Source organism: Lissotriton vulgaris, chromosome 8 (genome assembly GCF_964263255.1).
Source record: "Lissotriton vulgaris chromosome 8, aLisVul1.2, whole genome shotgun sequence".
Lineage (NCBI taxonomy): Eukaryota > Metazoa > Chordata > Amphibia > Caudata > Salamandridae > Lissotriton > Lissotriton vulgaris.
Genome location: NC_141696.1, coordinates 1,258,917,628 through 1,258,940,473, shown reverse-complemented (window position 1 = coordinate 1,258,940,473; position 22,846 = coordinate 1,258,917,628). Strand labels below are relative to the sequence as shown.

The following is a 22,846-nucleotide window of genomic DNA, read 5'->3' as shown; positions in this document are numbered from 1 at the left end:
TATATATCATGCCTGAGGAGAAGCATCAGGAATTGTTTTGGTTAACCAATACTTATGAAGTCAAAAACTAAAGTGTACACATAGGACGCCCTTAAAAAGTCAAAGTTGGTTTGTAGCAATGATGAAACAAAAGAAAACAGTGGTGCATGCGCCCATTCATGTACTTCAAGGAATGGCTTCAAGTGTCGGTTTGCTCAGTTTCAACACGGCTGCTGATATGCGACTGATAAAAGTGAACTACAATATGAATGCTCATCATGAAATTGGAAGACAATTTTCTTCATTATATCATTGGTTAGGAAAACTCAAAACAATGAAAGTAAAGTTACATAAAAATTAGGATGTTCGTACTGTTGCTCAAAGACACAGACACATTGCATTTCACTTGCAAAAAGCTGTTGAAGAGGAACTTAATTTGTTGCTTAAGCACAAAATCATTGACGCTCCACTGGTCCAACACCATCGGTTTCTCTCATTGTAGTAATGCCAAAAAGAGACAATGGAGAAGCTGTACGCATATGTGTTTACATGCATCAGGCCAATAAGGTGATTGAGCGAGAGAGACATCCAGGTACACACATTGCTGATATGATAACTCTATTGAAGGCTGCAGAGTTTTTCTCTCGACTCAACTTATATAAAGCATACCACTAATTGTAAATTGAAGAAACACTCAAGTACATTACAATCTTTTCTATGCATATTGGTCTTTTTCACTATAAGTGATTGAGTTTTGATGTATCCTTTGCTGGAGAACTTTTCCATGATGTCATTCGACGTATCATAAGGTCTGCAGGAAATGCATTTAACTATAGTGATAACATATTGGTTTTCGGAGCCACTCAGAAAGAGCATGACAAAGCTCGCAAGCAAGTAGGTCATTTGCTGAATGATGCAGGCTTAACTCTGAATGCTGACAAATGTGAATTCTACAAGAAAAGCTTGAATTTCTTTGGCCATGTTTTTTCTGATGGGGCGTGAAAAATTATCCATATAAAATGCAGGCGTTATCTACTGCAAATCTCCCACAGGACATTTCTATGCTACAATCATTCCTTGGAATGGCCAGTTACTGATGTAGATACATACAAGACATTGCTAGGGTCATTCAACCGTTATAAAAACTGAAGAAAAAGAATGTGTAATTTCATTGGTTACATAAATTTGAGAAGACCTTCCAAAAAAATCAAGCAAGCCATCAAGAATGCCACTGAAATGGCCTAATTTGATCCCAAACTTCATACAGAGGTTGCAGTTGACACTAGCCCTGTCGGGTTAGGCACCATCCTTGCACAGCGGAAAGCCAAATGCCTGAAGAGATATCATGGCATACGCCACTAAAAGCCTTATTACAAATGGAACAAGCTTATTCGTAACCTGAGAAAGAAAGTTTGACAGTGGACCGGGCTTGTGAATATTTCCACGTATTCTTCTATGGAAAGCCTTTCATAATAGTGACTGATCATCAAGCACTGTTGAGGATATTTAGCAATCCCAAAGCCAAAATGCCTCCTCAAATTGAACGTCGGGGTTTGAGGTTACAAGAATACTATTTTACAATTCTTCATCGTCCAGGGAAAGATCAGAATCCTGCTAATTATTTTTCGAGAGTACCATTGCAGTGCCCTGGTACCTCATCTGGAACTGTGGAGGCCTACATCAATTGTATTGTAAAATTAAGCACACCAGCTGCCTCTTTAGAACAGATTGTCACTGCCACAAACCAAGATAGTGACATGTTGCAGTTAAAAGCCGTTATTGCTCACCAATCATTGAAACAGCACACTAGGCCCCTTGCTAAAGACAGTGAGTATTTCAAGTTCAAAAATGTAAGATATGAACTATCAGTAACTCAAGAAGGCCTCATCCTGTGAGGTAAATGAGTTGTTACCCCAGTGAGTCTACGCTACGACAACAAGTGATCAACGTCACCAATGAGGCACATCGAGGAATAGTTCCCACAAACAGAGCTCTCTGCGACCGTGTCTGGTTTTCTTATCTCAATGAAAGAGTCAAATAAGAGTTAAATATCTGCAATGTATGCAACTGTCTTTCATCTCAAGTTATTCAGCACCCTTTGAACATGGGAGAGAATTGCTGTTGATTTCTTTGGTCCTCTTGAGAATGGACATCATCTTCTAGTCATTGTTGATGACTGCTCCTGTTTTCCATTTATAGAAGACCTTTCATCCAGTACACATGTAAAGGTAATCCAAAGGTTAGATGGCATCTTTACAACATGGGGTGTACCTGCAATCTTAAAATCTAACAACAGCCGACCCTTTAATAGTCACAAACAAAAGATGAAAATATATGCTGAAAAACGATGTCATGTCAAAGATGTCACCTTTACAAGAGGAGATGGAGATTACTCTCACTTTTGACATGTGGCTCATCACTCACCAAAGATTGATGTTAATGTAGAGACTGGGTCCAGGCGGACTGTAGTTAAATCTGTGACAGCTGATGATTCCACCTTACCTATGCAGATCACGGTCACTTTGACTGCTAGGTCCCAGTTTCCAATGATCTGATCAGGACATGTGATTCAGACGCCACGACGATTAATTGAAGAATAATAATTGCATATTAGCTATGGTCATCTGTGTGTTTATTCATGTATTTATTTGAGTATTTATTTATATATCTTTTCAAAAGTTGTAAACTTTATTTAACAAAGCAGGAGATGAAGTATCTTGAAAATAAAGAACAATGGAAGTCTTGGTTCCCACTGTACACCATAGGCCTGTGATGTAAGCATTGGAGGGATGAGTTGAAGGCAGGCTTACAATGTTGAATTCTGACTTACACACAGCAGAATAATGACATGTAAAATCACTCTCCGTGTGTGGTGAAGTTATTGGCAAGTACCTGGGCTGGCAGGAAGCTACAATCAGGACGCTGTCTGCATATTTGCAAGCAAGACTGTATGGAGGCAGTTGCGACAGAGTTATGACATCATGGCCTTACGTGATAAAAAAAAGACATTGTAGACCAACAAAGAGGGAAGAAAACAAACATTTAAACACACACAGCATTTTCAGTTTTACAAGTAAGTGTCTATCCACAATGCAGCACGGAGTCGATTGGTTTGCATAACGGAGGGGAGAGGAAAAGCCACTGTTCTAGATACACACTGTATTAGGTGTGCAGCCGGAGAGACTTCTCCTTAGGGTGGGGGTCGAGGCTCCCCCGAAGGGTTGTCTACGCTTGGCAGGGTAGATTGGTACTCAACCAGGAGTGTGTCCCAGCTGCAAAGAAATGTGTTTTTTTGTGTTCCACAATAAAATCAGAGATGTGAGGGAAACATTTCACGTTTGAGTCCCGGAGTTTGCGCTTGACAGCAAGGATTGTGCTACGCTGGTGTGCACTGCCAGGCTATAGTCCAGGACGATCATTACTTGTGCACTGTCGACCACCAAATCATTAAGTCTGTAGTTCTCCTTAAGGATTGTATTGTGATCTCAGTAATGTAGAAGGTGGACCACCAGTGACCTGGAAGCACCCCCAGGAGGGGGCCTCCTCCCCGGGACATGATGTGTGCAATAAATGGAGAAGAAAGGAGAGAGTGCAGTGGAGGGAACAATACTACAAAGCCATTGTTCAAGATAGGTAACTGCATCCTGTACTTCACTGTTTTCCCGAAGGCCTACAACATGTATATTATTTCTGCGAGAGCAGCCTTCAGCATCCTCTGCTAGTTCTTCCAGGATATAAACCCGGTCTCGCAGTGTGTGCAGTTGGGTCTCCGCCTCCCGGGCCTGTGACTGGAGGGCAGCTCATGTCAGCTCTGCAGTACAGACATTGTCTTCCAGTTACAATGGTTATCGTGCAACAGCATCAATCTTGTTTTCTAGTGAGACCCGGGATTTCTCTATGGCTGAGAGGACGATATCCAGTTTGTCTTCAATGAGCGGGGACCCATCAGGGCGGCCCAAGGGGGTGACCACCTCAGCAGTTGATGCAGGCAGGGCTGAGGATGCTGGGAGGCATTCGGGGTCCCAAAGCACAGGCCCCATGTCAACCAGTGAGTCTAGGAGCCAAAGGGAGGAAAAAGATAGTCAGTGCAGAAAGGGCCCGCTTGCAAGTGCCAAGAGGTGAGATACGGCACAGCAGCACGAGCAGCCCGGTCAATGGACCAGTCCACAGGACACCCGTCATTTGATGCGGGGGTCCCAGGGCAGCCAGTGGATTACTGGGAGCAGAATGTAACTCAGGTAGTAGCGGGGGTGCCCAAAAGAGTTCCGAATGACCATGAGCCAAGAGGAGAGGCAGTGACAGAAAGAGGCCTGCTGGCACGCTCTGTGTTGTGCAGCAGGAGCAGCCCCACAGATAGGATAAGTCATTCCCCGCCAATAGGTCTCCCTCAGCGGGTGCAAGGCAGCCGTGGGTGACCCAGTCTCAATATGAGATGACCAGTTGTCAGAGCAATTTTCACGGAGCTAGGCCTCCGGATGATGGTGTGCTTGCTGCAAGGATCAGTTGTAGGACCATGTAGTGAGATAGGGCCAAGCACCCCTATGATCTCATTAGCAGTACAGGCAGACGTAACCAGTAGAGTCCTGGGACACCGTCATGGACACGGCACAAGGGTAGTCGCTTGTAGGATAGGGGCAGGGTAGGCACAGATCTCTCTGCCCAGGATCCAGGATGACAATACACCGTTGGTCTCCCAATCAAAGACTGTCCAGCTTTCAGCCCATCCCCAGGTTCTAGTATGGTACAAAGGGAGCAGACCCCAAGTAGCTCATCACCATCTCAAGGATCTCCAGTAGAGAGTTCCATTCAGGAAAGGGTAGGCTTAAGGTGCGTGGCGGATGAAGGAGTCCTTCTGCTTCTTCCACAACATGTCCTCATCCCAAGGTGACTTATGCAGGGTAGGTAGGCCCTGACTCATCCCACAGTCTCCAATCGCACCAAGAGCCACAGTGTCCAATTGAAGGCCCAGCGCGTATAGAGTCTTACACAGTGCAGCCCCTGTTCATCCTGACAGGTCTCGGCATTCCTTAGCGGTCGATCGTGTCATTTACCTACATGGTCGCAGTCCCTCATCGCCAGGCCAAATAGGGGAGCCCAAGTGGCTGCGCCGGGAGAGTCCTGGGCCGCTAAAGAGCGGTGCTGGTTGTTTGCCCCTCACCCGCTTGTGGCACAATTTAATGCAAAGTGGGGCTTCCCTTTGTCTGCAGCTGGTTTTATCTCTGGTGCCCAAGGAGGAGGGCTCTCTGCTGGCACAATCATGGCTGGGGGGGCAGAAGAAAAGGAGGGCGGGAGGCCCAGGTAACTCTTCCAGGAACCGGGTCGCTGCAGTCCGCCATCACCATGCCCAGGCAGCTGTGAGTTCCACAACAGCGCTTTCAAAGGCAGCAAGCCAGAGTAGGCGCCCTCCACAGTACTGAAATCTAAGTGATAGCGCACCAGGGTCGTCCCGCCAAGAGGTGAGTGGCGTGTGGGCTGGGGGGTGATCAATGGCAGTCAGATCTAGGGGATTATTGTAGGATGAAGGGGGTTCAGTGCGGAGATCCATAAATGAGCGTCCACCATCTTGGCTACACATACCACGCCCCCCTGAGATACATTCTCCTTGTTCATTATTTTTCTTTGATCTCAAACATCAACTGTGGGTGCCACGTGGGCTCAGCATCGCTCAAGGTTCTCATGTTCGTATACAAAGTTCATCAACTTCACAGGCCAAATCACAGTATTGGGAAAATTGTGTGATTCAAGACGTTGCCTAGTTCCAGAAGAGAAGACATATTTATCTTTAACAACAGTTCTCCAGCTGGGGCATCTTTTATAGACTTGCATGCCTGAATCAGTCACAATTTTCAGGCTAGGAGTCCCAGGTAGTATAATGTACGTCACCAAACAGAGCTAACATGTCTCCAGGAAAACAACAGTACTTATTTAGTAGCACAGTCATCTAATTGTAAAGTACCCAAACTTTGATTTGAATGTCGCTTCCAATCCAGACCTTTGTAGTTCAAATTTCATTGCACAAATAGTAATGGTGTAAATTAAGGGGTGAGTCTCACAAAAAATGAAGAATGATCACATGCAAATCTATTAAAATGGTTAAAATAAGCATTATTCAGCCACTCATTTCATGTGTTGTGCTTTCCTCCATGTGTTGTGCAACTAACAGTAGCAGTAGAGAAGTGTTCAACATAAGCAACTTGAAATAGGCTCTGCGAAGAGGCTTGAAAGCAATTTTCAAACAAGTTCATCAGGGTGGATTTGTCTTGGTTGAATATTAGTCCTGATCTGTAGAAAAGCAAGAGTCAATTGGCAGTGGAAGTATGGACGTGTTGTGCCGACATCCCTTTGATTAGCTAGTCATCTAGAATTGGAAAATCCGGATGGCCTTGCCCCCTGAGGTGAGCAGCTAAAGTGGAAAGACATTTCATGAAGAATATAGGTGCGGTTTTGAGCCAACATTTGTCAATGTTGGCTGGCCACAGAAAAGCAAGTGGCATCTGTTGTTGGTGGGTATGTGGAAATATGCATCTAGAATGCTGAAGGAGCAAACTCAGTATGGATATATTGTGCAGGCCGTTATATAACTACTTATATAACTACTAAGTCAATTGTTGAACTGAAACACAAATTTACTGTCATTGGAAAATACAGAAGAGAATACAATGGCCATGTGGAATGGAAAACAAATTGTCATTACTAGAGAAGGCTGAAGAATTTGTGATGTGAAGTATCTAATGTATAGTACAATTTTGTTTAACATCACATACTGCATATAAACTGAGTGATTTATAACGGAATCAGCATGGATCATGATCCACTTAATTGTTTGAATAAGAACATTATCAAAAGTATAACAATGAATTAAGTGCAATGGTACAGTGAAGTGCACTTTGACCCTTAAATTTACAATAATAAGCAACTACCCCTCCACTGTCAGATTGCATACATGGGGGAGAGAGTACCTCCTGTCGGTATACTAACTCTGATTTGGGTTATCCATGCTAAGCTGCACCAGCTAGCTTTTAACAAAGGTTGAAAGGCCTTGGTTGATACTGATCATCTTCAGCTTTAAACTGTTAACGTGGAGGGTCCTCTAATGATTCTACCATAGTTTGTGAACCAGACACTGGTGTTTCAAGCTCAATACCTGTCCTTCCAGATCAGGATCAACTATAACTGATGGCTCCTTTTCCTGGTTCCAAAGCCACAAAAGCTGCATTGCAGCATGTTACATCCAAACAGAAATATGCAGGACAACTTGCTTACAAAACTCCCTTAATCTCAAGGATGTCTAAAACCACCAGGTGACGCTGAAGGCGAGCAATACTGTCCACAGTGATTAAATCGCTTCTCTGAACCTTGCAGAGAAGTATGCATACAAGTGGTATCCACTGCGAAGGTACCGAGGGGATCTTGTCCTTGTTAATGGAGAGAAATACATCACATAACAGGGATATAATTTAATATTGGGAGACTAGATATGCCTAAGGAGACGACACATTCAACAAACAGTGGTGGAGGTTGAGATAGATATGAATGTCCAGACACTTAACCATGTCACACGCACTGCTATGATCTTGGTTTAAATGCATGTTGTGGAACTCAAGTAGAAAATGATAACCTGGTAGTGCACTGGTAGCATACTTCCCACGCACCGAATTGAGTTATTTTCTTTTTCTGTCGTAAATATAAAACAAGGTGTCACTGAGGTCCCTGGCACAGAACCAATTCCTGGCAAGCTCTAAAGAAGTCCAATGTCTGGTACAACAAAAGCCCTGGCTAAAAAGAATCACAGTTGTTAAAAGTGTACATAAGGTTAATGAGGCTAAAACTGGTGAGGGTCACCTTCTAAAACATGTGAGGAGAAGAACCAGTATTTTTTTTAATCAGATGACGAGGAGCCCAAAGCATGTGTAGGGAAGCTGGAGCATAGGAAACACTGTTAAAAGAAAGGTATTGTGAGAAAGAAAGTTTTCGTGACACAGGCAGAGCTCAGAGGGCTTCTGCAAAACAAGTGTGTTCCCTTTGTGCAAGGTTGGATTGGTGCACATGTGCTCGTTTTGTTTCTCATGCACAGTTTTGTAAATAGCACACTGAGACCCAGCTTTCGTGCTACTGGCACCAGGATTTAAAAAAATTGCAGACACTCCTGATCTAAATTGGCAAGGCACACACTCTGATCTTGTAAAGGTTTTTATTATTTATGCTGAGCATTAAATTCTCAGTTACCCATCTCAATAACAAGGACAACCTACCCATAAAGAGTAAGGGTTTCTAGGACTAACAAAAAAGCGTTCAACACTGCCAGACAGGCAATGAGTGAAGCATACTATGCTAAATGCCCTGCACTGAGCCGGATTCACGCTCAAAACGTGTATTAATAAATTAACTTTACTGGCAAATTTTTAGCATGGCAGGCACGGGAACAAGCAGCCAAGTATCGGATAGATGTCCTGACATGTCCAATCACTGGAATAACAAGTAGGGATTCAGAGAAAGTGGGAGAAATCATGTTAAACGATTACAGACAGATTTATTCACAAAATCAGCCAATTGATACAATCTATTTAGAAAGATTTTTAACTGATTGTGATATTCCAGCCTTAACTACAGAAGAGGGAGCTGATATGACTCAACCCTTCTCTAAAGAGGAACTGATAGATGAAAGTACGAATCTTCCGAATGGGAAAGCTTGTGGCCCGGATGGATTTCCTGGCAAACATTTTTTAAATGTTTTTAGACGCTTTAGTTAACCATCTTTTATCTCTAGCTAATAGAATGGTACAGCGAGACGACATACCACCTTCTTTCTTTGAAGGAAATGCTGTAGCTTTCTGAAGAAAGATAAGGAGGCTGAAGATCCTAACTGGTATCACCCTATCACATTAATAAATACAATTATTAAATAGCTACGAACCTGTTTGCAAATAGATTTAATTCAATAGTCGCGGGCTTGATCCACTTAGATCAGAATGGCTTTTTAGCAGGTAGACAGCTCGGGACAAACACTCACTATCTGGCGGAAGCTTTCGATCACTTTGCTGTGCATAATATAAAAGCCCTGGTGTTTCTGCTAGATGCGGAAAAGGCTTTCGACCTCGTGGTCTGGTAAACTTTATATAATAAATTGACCAGATTTGGTATTCCATCCCGGATCACGGAGCTTATATATAATATGTATTGTAAAGCCGAAGCTGGTCCTATCTTCAACTCAGTTGAAGTTGAGCAAATAAAGGCATTGCGTGGCACAAGGCATGGGTGCCCATTGTCCCCTATCCTTTGTGCCTTTTTTATTGAGCCACTAGCTAGAGCAATTTGAGCAAATACGAGTATCCAGCATCCACTCCCACAAATTGATAAAATAAAATTATATGCGGACGACATCATACTAATTTTAGGTAGTAGGAAGGAGACTCAAGAAAAGCTCTTTGAGATTTTCGCTCAATATGAGACAATGGAAGGGTATAAAATCAATAAGAGGAAGACAGAAATCATTCTTTATGGGAGCGTGTCGAAAGGCCACCGTACCTGCCGTAGCGAAGCGGCCTCCTCGCGCGGGGAGGGGTCCGTCTAACATAGATGATGCCTTGTTCCCTCTCCATAGGACTTCTTCTCTATCTCTCCCACTGCAGGGTTACCGAGGTCAGAAACCGGAAGACGGACACCCGGATGCAGTTCTACATGAACCCGGAAGTCCCGCCCCCGACTACATCCCGGAAGGTATAAAAACCAGCGAACCACAACGAAGGGCGTTCCAACCCGCGGACTTGTGGCAGGAGGCAGCAAGGAAGGAACCGGAGCTGAGAGAGAGAGACGAGGAGTCGGAGATCCCACCGGAAGAAGTGGAGGAGGACGCCGACGGCGACGTGTGGTCTGAGGACTGGTGGAGTCCTCAGGAGGTTGCTGGAGAGCGGCCGCAACTCACCAGGGAGTTGCGGCGGGCCACGTGAGTAACCGTCATCCATCTCCGTGTGCCGTTTGTAGATAGTTGTAATTAAGTGTAAATAATATAGCGCTGCACCTACTTGAGCACGAGAGCACTGTATATATATATATAGATAGACCCCCACCTTCCTACACCTCGAGCACCCTGTCGACCCTTGGTCTCCCTTCCTATTTGTCGGCCTCTTTCACCTCCCCGTCTTACCCGTCCCTCACTTTCCACTTTCTGTATCTCCACCCCCTGGTGTCGGTGATAGTTGTACAGACCGAGAGGACTGAAAGACTAACGGTCCTCTATTTTTTCTCTCGCCCCAAACCTCCGAGGCTCACCAACAGAAGTCAAAGACCCAACGGCATTACAGAGAGGGAAGCCTTATACCATTCGGAGGACATCAGCCCAGCAGCCGGAGCCCTTCCCTTCCCTCACCGACCGGACGTCTTCACTACCTCGGACTTCCCCAGGAGAACTCCATCGATCCCCTTTTGTTCAGAGACTCATAAGCCACACCTACCTGTATCTACAATAAAACTCGCTAAACATAGCGCACTATATCTGGCCTCCCCGCCTGTTATTCCGGCCCGCCGAATCCCACACCCCACAAGTGGTGTCAGAAGTGGGATCACCCGGAGGCATGGAGGCCGCAGTCAAGAAGCTGGCTGAAAGCCAGGAGCAGCTCGGACAAATGATGGAACGATTCCTGAAGACCGCTGAAGACGACCGGGGCCAACTCCACGACGTCCTGAAAGGGCAAGGAACTGCCCAGGACCAGGCTCTAGGGAAGCTCACGGAGGCAATGGGACAGCAGAGGCCTCTGGCTCCCTTACCGTCGGTCGTCCTCCAAAAGTATGTCGCGGGGAAAACCCCGACTTCTTCTTCACGAATTTCGAAAGACTGGCTCAAGCGGCTAACTGGCCTGAAGATCGCTGGGGTCATTACTTGGGTCCGTTGCTGACCGGGGAGTTACAATCAGCCTATCAACAGGCCAACATACAGGGGCAGACGCCGTATGCCGACATTAAAAAGTGCATCCTCGAGCGTCTGGGGATAGACGAGGAATCCTATAGGATCCGCCTACGACAAGTACGAGAGGGGCCCCAAGAAACTCCTCGGGCCCTCTCTTATCGCATTCAGGACCTAACATCCCGGTGGTTGAAAACTACTACGTCCACTAAAGAGGAGATAGTCGCTAAAATAAACCTGGAACAATTCCTCGCCTCCCTTCATCCGAGCACCCAAAAATGGGTGCGGCAGCATGCTCACCTGACGCTCGAGCGGGCAGTCGAGATCGCCAGTGCCTACAGCAAAGCCCAAGAAGTTCAGAAGAACAAGGAAGAACATCTCCCTCGGGGCCCACATGGAAGCCACATCCCGCCCCCTCGGCCACCCGTACCCCGAAAAGCAGAACCTGCTCCTTTCGTGCCCTATCCGATGATGCCTCGACCAAACCCACCTGGACCACAATGTTACCACTGCGGTGGTTTTGGACACATTGCCCGTCACTGCCCCCAGAAGGAGGAGCCTATGGAAATCGGGGTGACTCGGAACTATGTGTGTCTCACCGCAGGAGCCTCACCCCCACCGTTTAGGTGTCCTGTGAAAATCAACAACCAACCCCTTATGGCGCTGGCCGACACTGGATGTAGACACAGCGTGGTACGACCTCAGGACATGCCGAAACCCGTCGGCCCTGTCACAGGGTCAGTAGCCATCAAGTGCGTACATGGAGACACCAAAAGCTATCCCACAGCACGAGTCACGGTACAAACCAGTACTGACCACGGAAGAACCCTGAATGTAGGACTGATCCCTAACTTGCCAGAACAAGCCATTCTGGGTAGTGATTATAGTGGACTTCCCCTTCTCCTAAGAGACACTACCGACTCCCTGGAAAAGTGGTGGAAGGAAGCCCCCTTTTCCCAAAACCACCCCTTGAGTCCCTCTCCCGAGTAGCAGGCCAAAACGAAAAACCAAAAGAAAAAGGAAAGAAGGAGGTACACAGAAGCATATCCAGTACAAGAGGCGCAGCATCCCTGGGAAACGGACCGTGAATTTAGAGCTGCACAGCAAGAAGATCCCATCCTGCAAAATGCCTGGGGGCAGGCCCTTGACAACGAGGACCCGCTACATGTAGGTCCCTACTTCTTCCGGTCTAGGGGCTTGTTGTATCGAAAAGCGGACCCCCAGAAACCTCCACAGTTAGTTATTCCGGTTCCATTCCGGGACAAGGTGTTGTTCCTTGCGCATAGTCATCTCCTGGGCGGCCACTTCGGGGAAGAGAAGACAGGACAGGCAATACTCTAAAAGTTCTACTGGCCGGGAGTGTATAGCCAAATCAAACAATATTGCAAGGAGTGTGCCATCTGTCAAAGGAATAGCCGCTACAGACCCCCGAAGGCACCCCTCCGGCCCCTCCCTCTCATAGACATACCCTTTAGCCGGGTAGGAATGGACCTTATCGGGCCCATGTTGCCCTCCAGGAGCGGTTGTAGATATGCATTGGTGGTGGTGGACTATGCCACGCGCTTCCCGGAAGCTGTCGCCCTGAAACATCCCACCACCCAGAACATAGCGAAAGCCCTGGTCTCTATCTTTTCCCGGGTAGGATTTCCATGAGAAATTTTAACGGACCAAGGAACCCCATTCGTGTCCGCCTTGATGCGCCAGGTATGCTCCCAGCTAGGTATCAAGCAGCTGAGAACTTCAGCGTACCACCCCCAGACGGATGGGTTAGTGGAACGCTACAACGCCACCCTAAAAGCCACTCTGAAAAAGTTATTGGATTTGGAAAGCAAGCGGTGGGAAGAGATGTTGCCCCTGGCACTGTTCGCTATCCGGTGCAAAACCCAAAGTAGCACCGGATATTCCCCATATGAACTGTTGTATGGAAGACCTCCCCGAACCCTCCTAGATATGGCCCGCGAGGCTTGGGAGGCAGAACCTGATCGTACCCGGCCCCTTCCCGAGTATGTTGGCAATCTAAAAACCCATCTCACCCAAGTCCGGGACATTGTACGGCAACACATGGAAAAGGCCCAAACCTCCCAAAAACAACAGTACGATAAGGGAGCCAAGAAGAGGGTCTTGGCTGTTGGCGATCTGGTGTTGTTACTACTACCCTCCTCTGACCACAAGCTCCTAGGGCAATGGCAGGGACCATTCACCGTCCTTCGTCAGGTAACCCCCGTCACCTATGAAGTAGAGACCGAGCCTACCCGAGGAGTCCGGCAGATCTACCACATCAATCTCTTAAAGAAACGGGAGGGGCCCCGACCTGTCCTATCTGGTGAACCGGTGCGTAACCCCATGTCCTTTGAGGGTTGCATAGATCCGGATCTACCCCCATCATTGACAGAAGAACTAAAAACCATGTTGTCACCGGTTCAGAACGTCTTCTCCTCCCTGCCAGGACGTACAACACTAGTGGAACACGCCATCCAGACTGATCCGGGGGTAACTGTGAGACAACGGCCTTATCGGGTCCCGGAAGCACGCAGAAACATAATAAAGAAGGAAACAGAACAGATGTTACAGATGGGCATTATCGAGCCGTCGGTTAGCAGCTGGAACTCTCCAATAGTACTGGTCCCCAAACCCGACGGCTCGGTGCGGTTCTGTATTGACTTCCGAGCAGTAAACAAAGTCTCACGATTTGATTCCTACCCCCTTCCACGGGTTGATGAGATGGTGGAAAGAATAGGAGCCGCAAAATACATTAGCACGCTCGACTTATGCAAGGGGTACTGGCAAATACCCCTGAAGGATGACGACAAACGGAAGACTGCCTTCTCTACCCCTGAGGGCTTATTTCAGTTCAGAGTAATGCCTTTCGGCTTATACGGCGCCCCTGCCACTTTTCAGAGGGCCATGAACAGGGTCCTACAGCCCCACTCCCACTATGCTGGGGCTTATTTGGATGATATAGTGATCCACAGCAATACCTGGGACCAACATTTGGGGCACCTCCGGGCGGTGGTGGCCGCTCTGGGCAACAGTGGGTTTACTATAAACCCGGCCAAAACGACCTTGGCCGCACAAAGTGTCAAGTACCTAGGCTATCTTTTAGGGGAAGGTCTCATCCGACCCCAAGACAACAAGATAGAGGCCATCCGCTCCATACCCTTCCCTCAGACCAAAACAGAACTCAGGGCCTTTCTGGGGCTTCTGGGGTATTACCGGCGGTTCATACCGAACTTTTCCCAAACAGCTGTACCCCTGACAGATCTGCTAAAGAAAAGTACCAAAACAGAAGAGGCCCTAAGACATCCCTCAGTGCCCTTACTGCAGGCCTTCGAAGCTTTAAAACAGGCCCTCCTATCCAGACCAGTCCTTGTAAGCCCTGACTATAGCCAACCATTCATCCTCCAAACGGATGCCTCCGATCAGGGGTTGGGGGCCGTCCTGTCCCAGAGAGACACAAGCGGGAATGAAAGGCCCATTCTGTACATAAGCAGGAAGCTCTACCCCAGAGAAATGAACTATGCCTGTGTAGAGAAGGAGGCGTTAGCCATAAAGTGGGCAGTGGACAGTCTCCGTTATTACCTAGAGGGGAGGGAATTCGTGCTCTACACGGACCATGCCCCTCTGGCGTGGATGGCCCGCAACCGAGGCCACAACGACCGTGTCCTTAGGTGGTTCCTTTCCCTTCAGCCCTATAGGTTCACAACTGAACATAGGAAAGGGGCAGAACAGGGAAACGCGGATTACCTCTCTCGCTTTCCCTGTTCTCCCACCCCCACAAGAAAGACAGCTAGGGAAAGGGGATGTGGAAAGGCCACCGTACCTGCCGTAGCGAAGCGGCCTCCTCGCGCGGGGAGGGGTCCGTCTAACATAGATGATGCCTTGTTCCCTCTCCATAGGACTTCTTCTCTATCTCTCCCACTGCAGGGTTACCGAGGTCAGAAACCGGAAGACGGACACCCGGATGCAGTTCTACATGAACCCGGAAGTCCCGCCCCCGACTACATCCCGGAAGGTATAAAAACCAGCGAACCACAACGAAGGGCGTTCCAACCCGCGGACTTGTGGCAGGAGGCAGCAAGGAAGGAACCGGAGCTGAGAGAGAGAGACGAGGAGTCGGAGATCCCACCGGAAGAAGTGGAGGAGGACGCCGACGGCGACGTGTGGTCTGAGGACTGGTGGAGTCCTCAGGAGGTTGCTGGAGAGCGGCCGCAACTCACCAGGGAGTTGCGGCGGGCCACGTGAGTAACCGTCATCCATCTCCGTGTGCCGTTTGTAGATAGTTGTAATTAAGTGTAAATAATATAGCGCTGCACCTACTTGAGCACGAGAGCACTGTATATATATATATATAGATAGACCCCCACCTTCCTACACCTCGAGCACCCTGTCGACCCTTGGTCTCCCTTCCTATTTGTCGGCCTCTTTCACCTCCCCGTCTTACCCGTCCCTCACTTTCCACTTTCTGTATCTCCACCCCCTGGTGTCGGTGATAGTTGTACAGACCGAGAGGACTGAAAGACTAACGGTCCTCTATTTTTTCTCTCGCCCCAAACCTCCGAGGCTCACCAACAGAAGTCAAAGACCCAACGGCATTACAGAGAGGGAAGCCTTATACCATTCGGAGGACATCAGCCCAGCAGCCGGAGCCCTTCCCTTCCCTCACCGACCGGACGTCTTCACTACCTCGGACTTCCCCAGGAGAACTCCATCGATCCCCTTTTGTTCAGAGACTCATAAGCCACACCTACCTATATCTACAATAAAACTCGCTAAACATAGCGCACTATATCTGGCCTCCCCGCCTGTTATTCCGGCCCGCCGAATCCCACACCCCACAGAGCGCTTCCGATGTTGTACTTTCAGATTTGGCTGTATATGTCAACTCACAACCAAAGCTATACTTAGGCATAAGGTTCTCTTCTAAGATTGAGGATTTGTATGACCTTAATTTCTCTCCTCTTCTCACAAAAAGGTACAACATTTAATCTCACAGTGGATCTCTCTCCTTCTGTCTATTCAATGGGGAGTTTCCCTAATTAAAATGTCGGTCCTTCCTTAATTTAATTTTCCTATTCTTGGCTATCCCGTGCGTCCTAACCACCTCATTTTTTAGGGCTGTTGATTCCATGTTCTCATCTTATATCTGGCAAGAAAATCACCCAGAATTGCACTAAGCACTTTATATGAACCAAGGGAGAACGGAGGGTTGACGCTCCCCAATCTCAGAGATTACTATCCTGCATATTTAGCACAATATATGTCTAGATTTAACACAAAGATACTCAGGGGTCTTTTTAAAGAGTTCAATATTCGGGGTGTACTAAAGAAAACGAAGCTACCTAAAAGAGTAGGCTATAAGAGCTTGAAGTGGTTGTTCTGGAAGCGTGGGGATCTCTATAGAAGATATTCCATTCCCCAGATCAATGCAGCAACATCCTTGGCTTCTGTTGATATGAGCTCAGGGGGAAGCTTTCACCCAAAATTGTTCAAAAGTGGGGTAAAGAAGGATATTGTAAAATATCAGACTTCCTCAAGGGAGATAGATGGCAAAACTTAGGGGAAGTAAGACAGAGTATTCAGGATGATCTTGTCCTCTCTGGCTCATTTAGAATACTCAATAAAGTTCTATTTGATTTGGATCCTGGCCAGATCCTTAGCAGCAGAGAGGTGGTGTCTGCTTTAAGTGACAATGGGGTTTTGAAAAGGCCAGAGGAATGGAAAAGAATGCTTTTAGTATGTAAGGGCCCTGAATCCACCCAAAAAGTGAATAAAAAATGGGACAAATATGAAGGGCTTGAAATAACAAACAAAATGTGAAAGTAAGTCAATATATTAAAGTTTAATGTGTTAAGAGGGGCCAATTGGCGACTGATGCTTTTTTATAGAGAACCCCAGCCTTTTTAACATATATAAATCTTGCCCTCCCAGGTAATTGTCCCCGGTGTATGTGGCATTCCCTGGCAAACTGGATGCACGTTATCAGCCACTGCTCATCAATACAGGGATTCCGGACTGAAATATTTCAGTATCTTGTAGGTGTTTGGAGGGTCAATCTGGTTCCAACTACTTGAGCCAGAGTCTTGGGGTATGACTGGGTACCGGGCTTGTCCAACAAGTCTGTAAAATTAGTATATGTTGCAACAGCCATAGCTCGATCCCGCTTACTCCAAATTGACGAACACAGATAATCCCCTCAATGAAGGATTGGCTTCAAAAAAAGAGACAAGTTAGAACTAGTGAACAGCTATATATAAATCGAACCGGGGGAGTCAGGAAATTTGAGAAACTCTGGGGACAATATTTCCAATCTGAAGACGTTGGAGTAGTGTGAAAGGGGAATGATCAAATAAGTTAAGCTCTTCCCCCGATCCTGTTGTAGGTACTATATGAGCAATTCTCCCTCTTCTTATCTGGTTTTAAGTCAACTGCATTTATAGTATTTATAATATTCTTTGCTTTGGTGATATTTTCTCATCGTAAGATGTTACACCCTGTGTATTTATTGTATTAATATAATATAAAATGATATCTGTATTGAAGACTTCTATGTGTAATTTACGATGAATGTTTACTGTAATTTATATCTATGATATTGCAACATCTGGATCCTAATAAAAATAATAATAAAAAAAAGAGTAAAGGTTGCTTGAACATGGAAATAATTTTCCTATAGTGGGGTTGACAACCAGGGTGGCACAGATGACGTCAAGGGAAGACTCGACAAAGCAAGGCCTGCCTTCATCCAGCTAAAGAAGACCTGGAGCTCCAAGGACATAATGCGGCAAACCAAGACCAGGCTTTTTAACACCCAAGTAAAATCGGTCCTTCTGTATGGAGCAGAAACTTGGAGGAAAACAGTGACCACCACCAACAAAGTCCAGACATTCATCAACAGCAGCTGTCTGAGGAAAATCCTCCTAATCTGCTGCTCAAACACCATCAGCAACAACGACCTATGGCAGCAGACTTTAATACTCCCTGATCATGAAAAGACGCGGGCTGGTTAGGTCATACCCTTGACACGCCTGCAAACGCCACCAGGCAAGCCCTCACTTGGAACCCTCAAGGCCTCAGGGCTCGCTGCAGGGAGATAGGTTAAACCTGGAGTCAGATTGAAAGAAAAGCCCAGGACAAAGATGGCTGGAGAGTCCTGGTTGAAGGGGGGTTATAGGTACAAGTAAGTAAGTAGGGTAGAGGAAGATACATGATTTTTTGATGTCCTCTACAATTTTCTTGTGGACATTTGCAAAGCCATTTCAGAAAGATCTGCTACTCCCCTGCCCTGAACATGGCTACTGTTGGAAATTGGGTCTGTAGTTGGCAGAGGAAGGCACCCTGTTCACCACTCCAGTCAGGGTATGTCAAATACACTCCCTAAATTAACTTGTGCTCACCCTTTGGTAACTTGGCTCAGAGCAGGTAGGTTTAACTTATGAGACAATGTGTAAAGTATTTGTGCAACACTTATTGCAGTAAAACAGTGAAAAACACCACACAAAAATAATCCAAACCTGGTTAGAAAATTCAACCTTGGATTATAAAACAAAATGAGATCAGAAAGACAAACATCCAATACTTAGACTCAGAGTTATGAATGTTTAAAGAATACATTGTAAAATAGCTCCTAAAAGTGAAAAGCACCAACCGCAGACATCTGGTTACGCTACTCCGGGGCAAAGTCAAAAGTTACATCCGACCGCGATGTAGTGTGGGTAGCATACAAGTAGTGGATTGGGCCTTGTCTGCGCTTACCTTGGGACCTAGGACATTTTTGAAGACAAAGTCTTTGAGAAGGTAGAAAATCAGCAGGGCAAGGCTGCAGGAGTGTCCGAAGCGGGAGCGTCGTTGCCGGATAGCAGTGGAGCAAAGCCACAGTGAAAATCTTTACCTTCGGACTTAGTCATTGAGATGGAAGTAGAAAGTCTCCAGCGGGACAAAGCATACCACTGTATATGAAGACAGTTCCACGAGGTCAGATACTCCTTTGGCAAAGGGCAGATGAAACAGATTTGCTGCTGTGGAGAAGAATGTAACAGGAGAAGTTTCAAAGTCAATCTGACCAGTGATTCACCTCAGGAAGATAGGCAAACAAGTTGGTCCCAGTCTCCTTCTGGTTCTCAAAGCACTTTTTGACCAAATTGTGTAAATTGGCCATCTGGGCACCTTTAACACCACAACCAAGGGTCCAGGAGTGGATGGGGACCTCTTTGTATTTCAGGACTCACTCAGGCTGGGTCCAGGTGCAGGATGCTGGGAGCCTGTTATGTCCCTGTGACTCTGAACAAGAGACCTGCAAACTAGCCCTTGGAGGAGCCTCTGTTAGTCCTGGGGACAGGACAAGATGCAGGTCTCAACAGCAGGGCTGGCTTCTGAAGATTCAAGGCAGGCGCCAGGCAGCAAAGCAGTCCTTTCAGGTACAGCAGCGGACTGGTAGAGTGCACAGCACGTCTCAGCAGCAGGCAGTCCTCTGAGAAACCTTTCTCAGGTTCAGTATTCAACTGAGGAGTGGGTCTGAGCAGTGGCGGCTGGTAGGGAACAGTGGCAGGGAGGGGGGTTTTCGAAAAAAAAGGAAGACTTACCTTGACGTCGCCGGTCACCAGCCGCAGCCTCTTCTCCATCCTCGCTGTTCTCCTGGCTCCCGGCAGCACCCAGGCTCCCCAAAGTCAATCACAACGCTTCTGTCACCATGACAGCAGCATCGTGATTGGTCTGAGCGCCATGGCTCAGCGTTGAGATTAGGACTGGGGGTTGTGCATGTTCTCCACCCAGGCTGTACAATATAGCCAGGGGAGGAGATGTTAACTGCGCATGACAGTTTTGCCGGCACAAGACAGCCGGCCAAACCGTCAGGCTCACTTGGTGCAGCAGCAACCACTCCTCTCTCTCCCTGTGCCAAGCCCGCCCAACCTAGCTTGCTTCCTACAGAAGAAGAAAATGATAATAACGTAATGTTATTAATGTTGCGTTATTATCATTTTCTTCTTCTTTTTCCACTTAGTGGGCCGATGCACCTCCGTCTTGGCGAGGAAGCCACCCCTGGGTCTGAGAGCCCTTCTTTTATACCCAGGTGTCCTGCTCCCAGAAGGTAGGAGAAGTTTCTGGAAAGGTCCTTGAAGTTCTGTGAGTTTCCTGACTCCCCTGACCTGGCTCCAAGCTGGCTGCACTGAAAATACAGGATTGTTAAGCTTATTGTGGGGAGACTGGGCATAGCCTACTCAGGTGCAAGTGGGGCTGTACTCAGCTCTGGCCCCCATCCTGCCAGTTGATGGGCCTGTCAAGCTCTGCTAATCTCACTATTGTGTGACTGTCTGGATGGAATTCATAAAGTGTGTCAGCTGCACCAATTCATGTGATCCTAAGACAGTCTGCTGGCACAAAGGGCTACGTGCAGGAAAATGCCAACTTTCTAAAAGTGACATTTTTAAAGTTGTAATAATAAATCCAACTTTCCCATTAAAGAGGATTAATTATCACAAGTCCAAAGGTACAAAACTCAACTATTTGATTCCTTCTCAGTCGGGAATTATACTTCATAGTATTATGTAATGTCCAATGTTAACCTATGAGAAGGGTAGGCCTCATAGTACTGAAAAACGAATGTGGGAGTTTTTCACTACCAGAACATATAAAACTACAAGTTACATGGCCTGCCTTTTACTTACAGAGCACCCTGCTCTATGTGATACCTAGGGCTTTCCTCAGGGGTGACATATGTAATAAAAAGGGGAGTTTAGGGCTTAGCAAGGGGTTTTAAATGCCACGTCGACATGGCAGTGAGTCGGCATATATAGGTTCCACAGTGGCCGATCAGAGACATGTTTGAAGGGCTACTTAAGTGGGTGGCACAATCATAGCAGGCCCACTAGTAGCACTTAATGTACAGACCCTTGGCACACACAGTGCACTTTATTTGGGACTTATTAGTACATTAAACATGCCAATTGAGCATACATCAATGTTACCATGTTTTAGGGAGAGGATAGCTCACATGCACTTTAGCACTAGTTAGTGATGGTAAAGTGCCCAGGGTCCTAAAGCCAACACAATTGAATTCAGCAAAAAGGGGAGAAAGAAGGCAAAATGTTTGGGGGTGACCCTGCAGAAAGGGCCATTTTGAACAACTATCCTACCATGAATTCTCAAAACCATGCACGAAGCTGGGTTACTCATAGTCATTAGGAGCAGGCAATGTAACCTCCAGGCTAAGCTACTAGCTTCATCCTCTCACCCCTTCCTGTTAATGAGTATGTGAAGAGTGAAGATATGTACTGCTAACCATACATGCCTATAAACTAAATCCAAAAGAAGGACTTATCGTTTGGAACTAACTTCACTAATTGAGATTCAGGGTACCTACAAAGTGTCATCATGCCAACGCTCTGCCCTCTTAAGAATTTTAAATAGTGCTTGATGTTTCCCCTTTTTTTTGTTTATATGGTGTGTGCTGATAACTGACTATCAAAGAACATAAAACAAATAGGTCGCCTCATTTGTTTCCCAGCTTACCATCTTGTCTGTTGCATCAGCGGAGCTTCCTTTTACAACAGTGATTCTCACGTGATGTTTCTTCTCTATCCACTGCTGAATCTGTTTGTTTTTTGTCTCTATATCATGAGTTGCAATACCCGCAGAAAATCTCAGTTCCTTTATTTGGACTGCTCCTGCAAGAAGGACAAAAACAACATGCCTAAGAACAATCAGACAGTGTCATGACATTTAAGGGGATTGTGGATATTTCAAAAGCAAAACCATTCACATACCAATGACTAAAGTTATGCTTATTTTAAAGAAAATCTTTGAGATAAATGAAAGAAGGATAGTATTCTACAGCGCACAGCTACTCAGACAGAGTGTCCCAGCACTGTATAGGTGACTCAAAGTGGAAAGGATGCGTGGGCCACTGATCTCTTGTTATCCTAATGGCTGAACAGGAGAGTTTTCAATTCCTTTTTAGGTCTCGGCCTAGCTTTACACTGCGCAGCAGTGTTCGCGCAGCCAAGATTTTCTGTTTACAGTATTGGGGGCTTAAACCCGCCCCTCTTCTCCATTGGCTGGCCTCGTAAATGCTGGCCAGCCATTGGAGGAGAGGGGCATCACTCCATTTAAGCCCCGTGTTTTTGGGACAGAGGGGTGTGTTTTTTCGTTTCTTTCTGTTTACTTTTTCTCCTCTTCCCATTGGCTGGAATTTAACATTCCAGCCAATGGGAATAGGAGAGAACGAAAACACGCCCCTCAATCCCAACAATGACGCTGGTTTCTCCGAGGCATTTCTGCTTCGCCTCGGAGAAACATGGTGTTCCTTTCCGCCTTGCGCTGATTCCGCTGGCAATAATCACAGCCTACAGCCGCTCTCTGCTAGCTCCCTATCTCCACAGCAATCAGGGCTTAATTTGTAAAAACAAACCGTGAAATGCCGCCCTTCTTGTCCGAGACGCCGGCCCTGTCATTGTCTCTGATGTGAACTATGAGCTTTGGACTGCAGTGTTTCAGGAGCCCTCTCTGGGACCTGCGCTGTCTAAGAGAGCCCTGGGGAGAGCGGCATGAGATGGATGCTGAGGGGAAGCTCGCCCAGTCAGCGAGCTTGAAGGGAGCTCTCTCTGGCGTGAACTCTCTGAGAGCTGCATCTGTCTTCGTCAGCGAGGTGAGCCCGACGAGGTCTCAGGTGACACTGTCTCTGGGTGAGTTCTGCGAGAGAGCGCTTCCTGCCTCTGAGGAGAGCTAAGAGCTGCTGCTGACCCGGTAAGTGTGAAGAGCTCTATAAATAAAGGAAAATGGAGCTCCCTCCCTCTGAAGGGAAATCTCCTGCCGCTTCGGAGCTCTTACCTCTGCGAGGCCACACATGTCCCTGTCTGTGAGTGAGTTCTCTTTGAATGGTGCAGAGCCCCCGGAGCTGCAGATGAACCTACCTGCTCGTGGGGTGAGTCTGTCTTGTGGAGGGGCTGAGGGCAGGTGCACTGCCGCCCCACC

At 46.9% G+C, this 22,846-nt stretch overlaps 1 protein-coding gene across 1 annotated transcript in view; it reads right to left on the bottom strand.

The window, feature by feature from the left end:
* The window catches only part of MTIF3 (mitochondrial translational initiation factor 3), a 170,033-nt gene that overhangs the window by 5,333 nt on the left and 141,854 nt on the right, over nt 1–22,846 (bottom strand). The window contains exon 3 of the mRNA XM_086935171.1: nt 21,386–21,540. Coding sequence (XP_086791297.1) covers nt 21,386–21,540 — 155 coding nt within the window. The remainder of the gene's footprint in view (nt 1–21,385; nt 21,541–22,846) is intronic.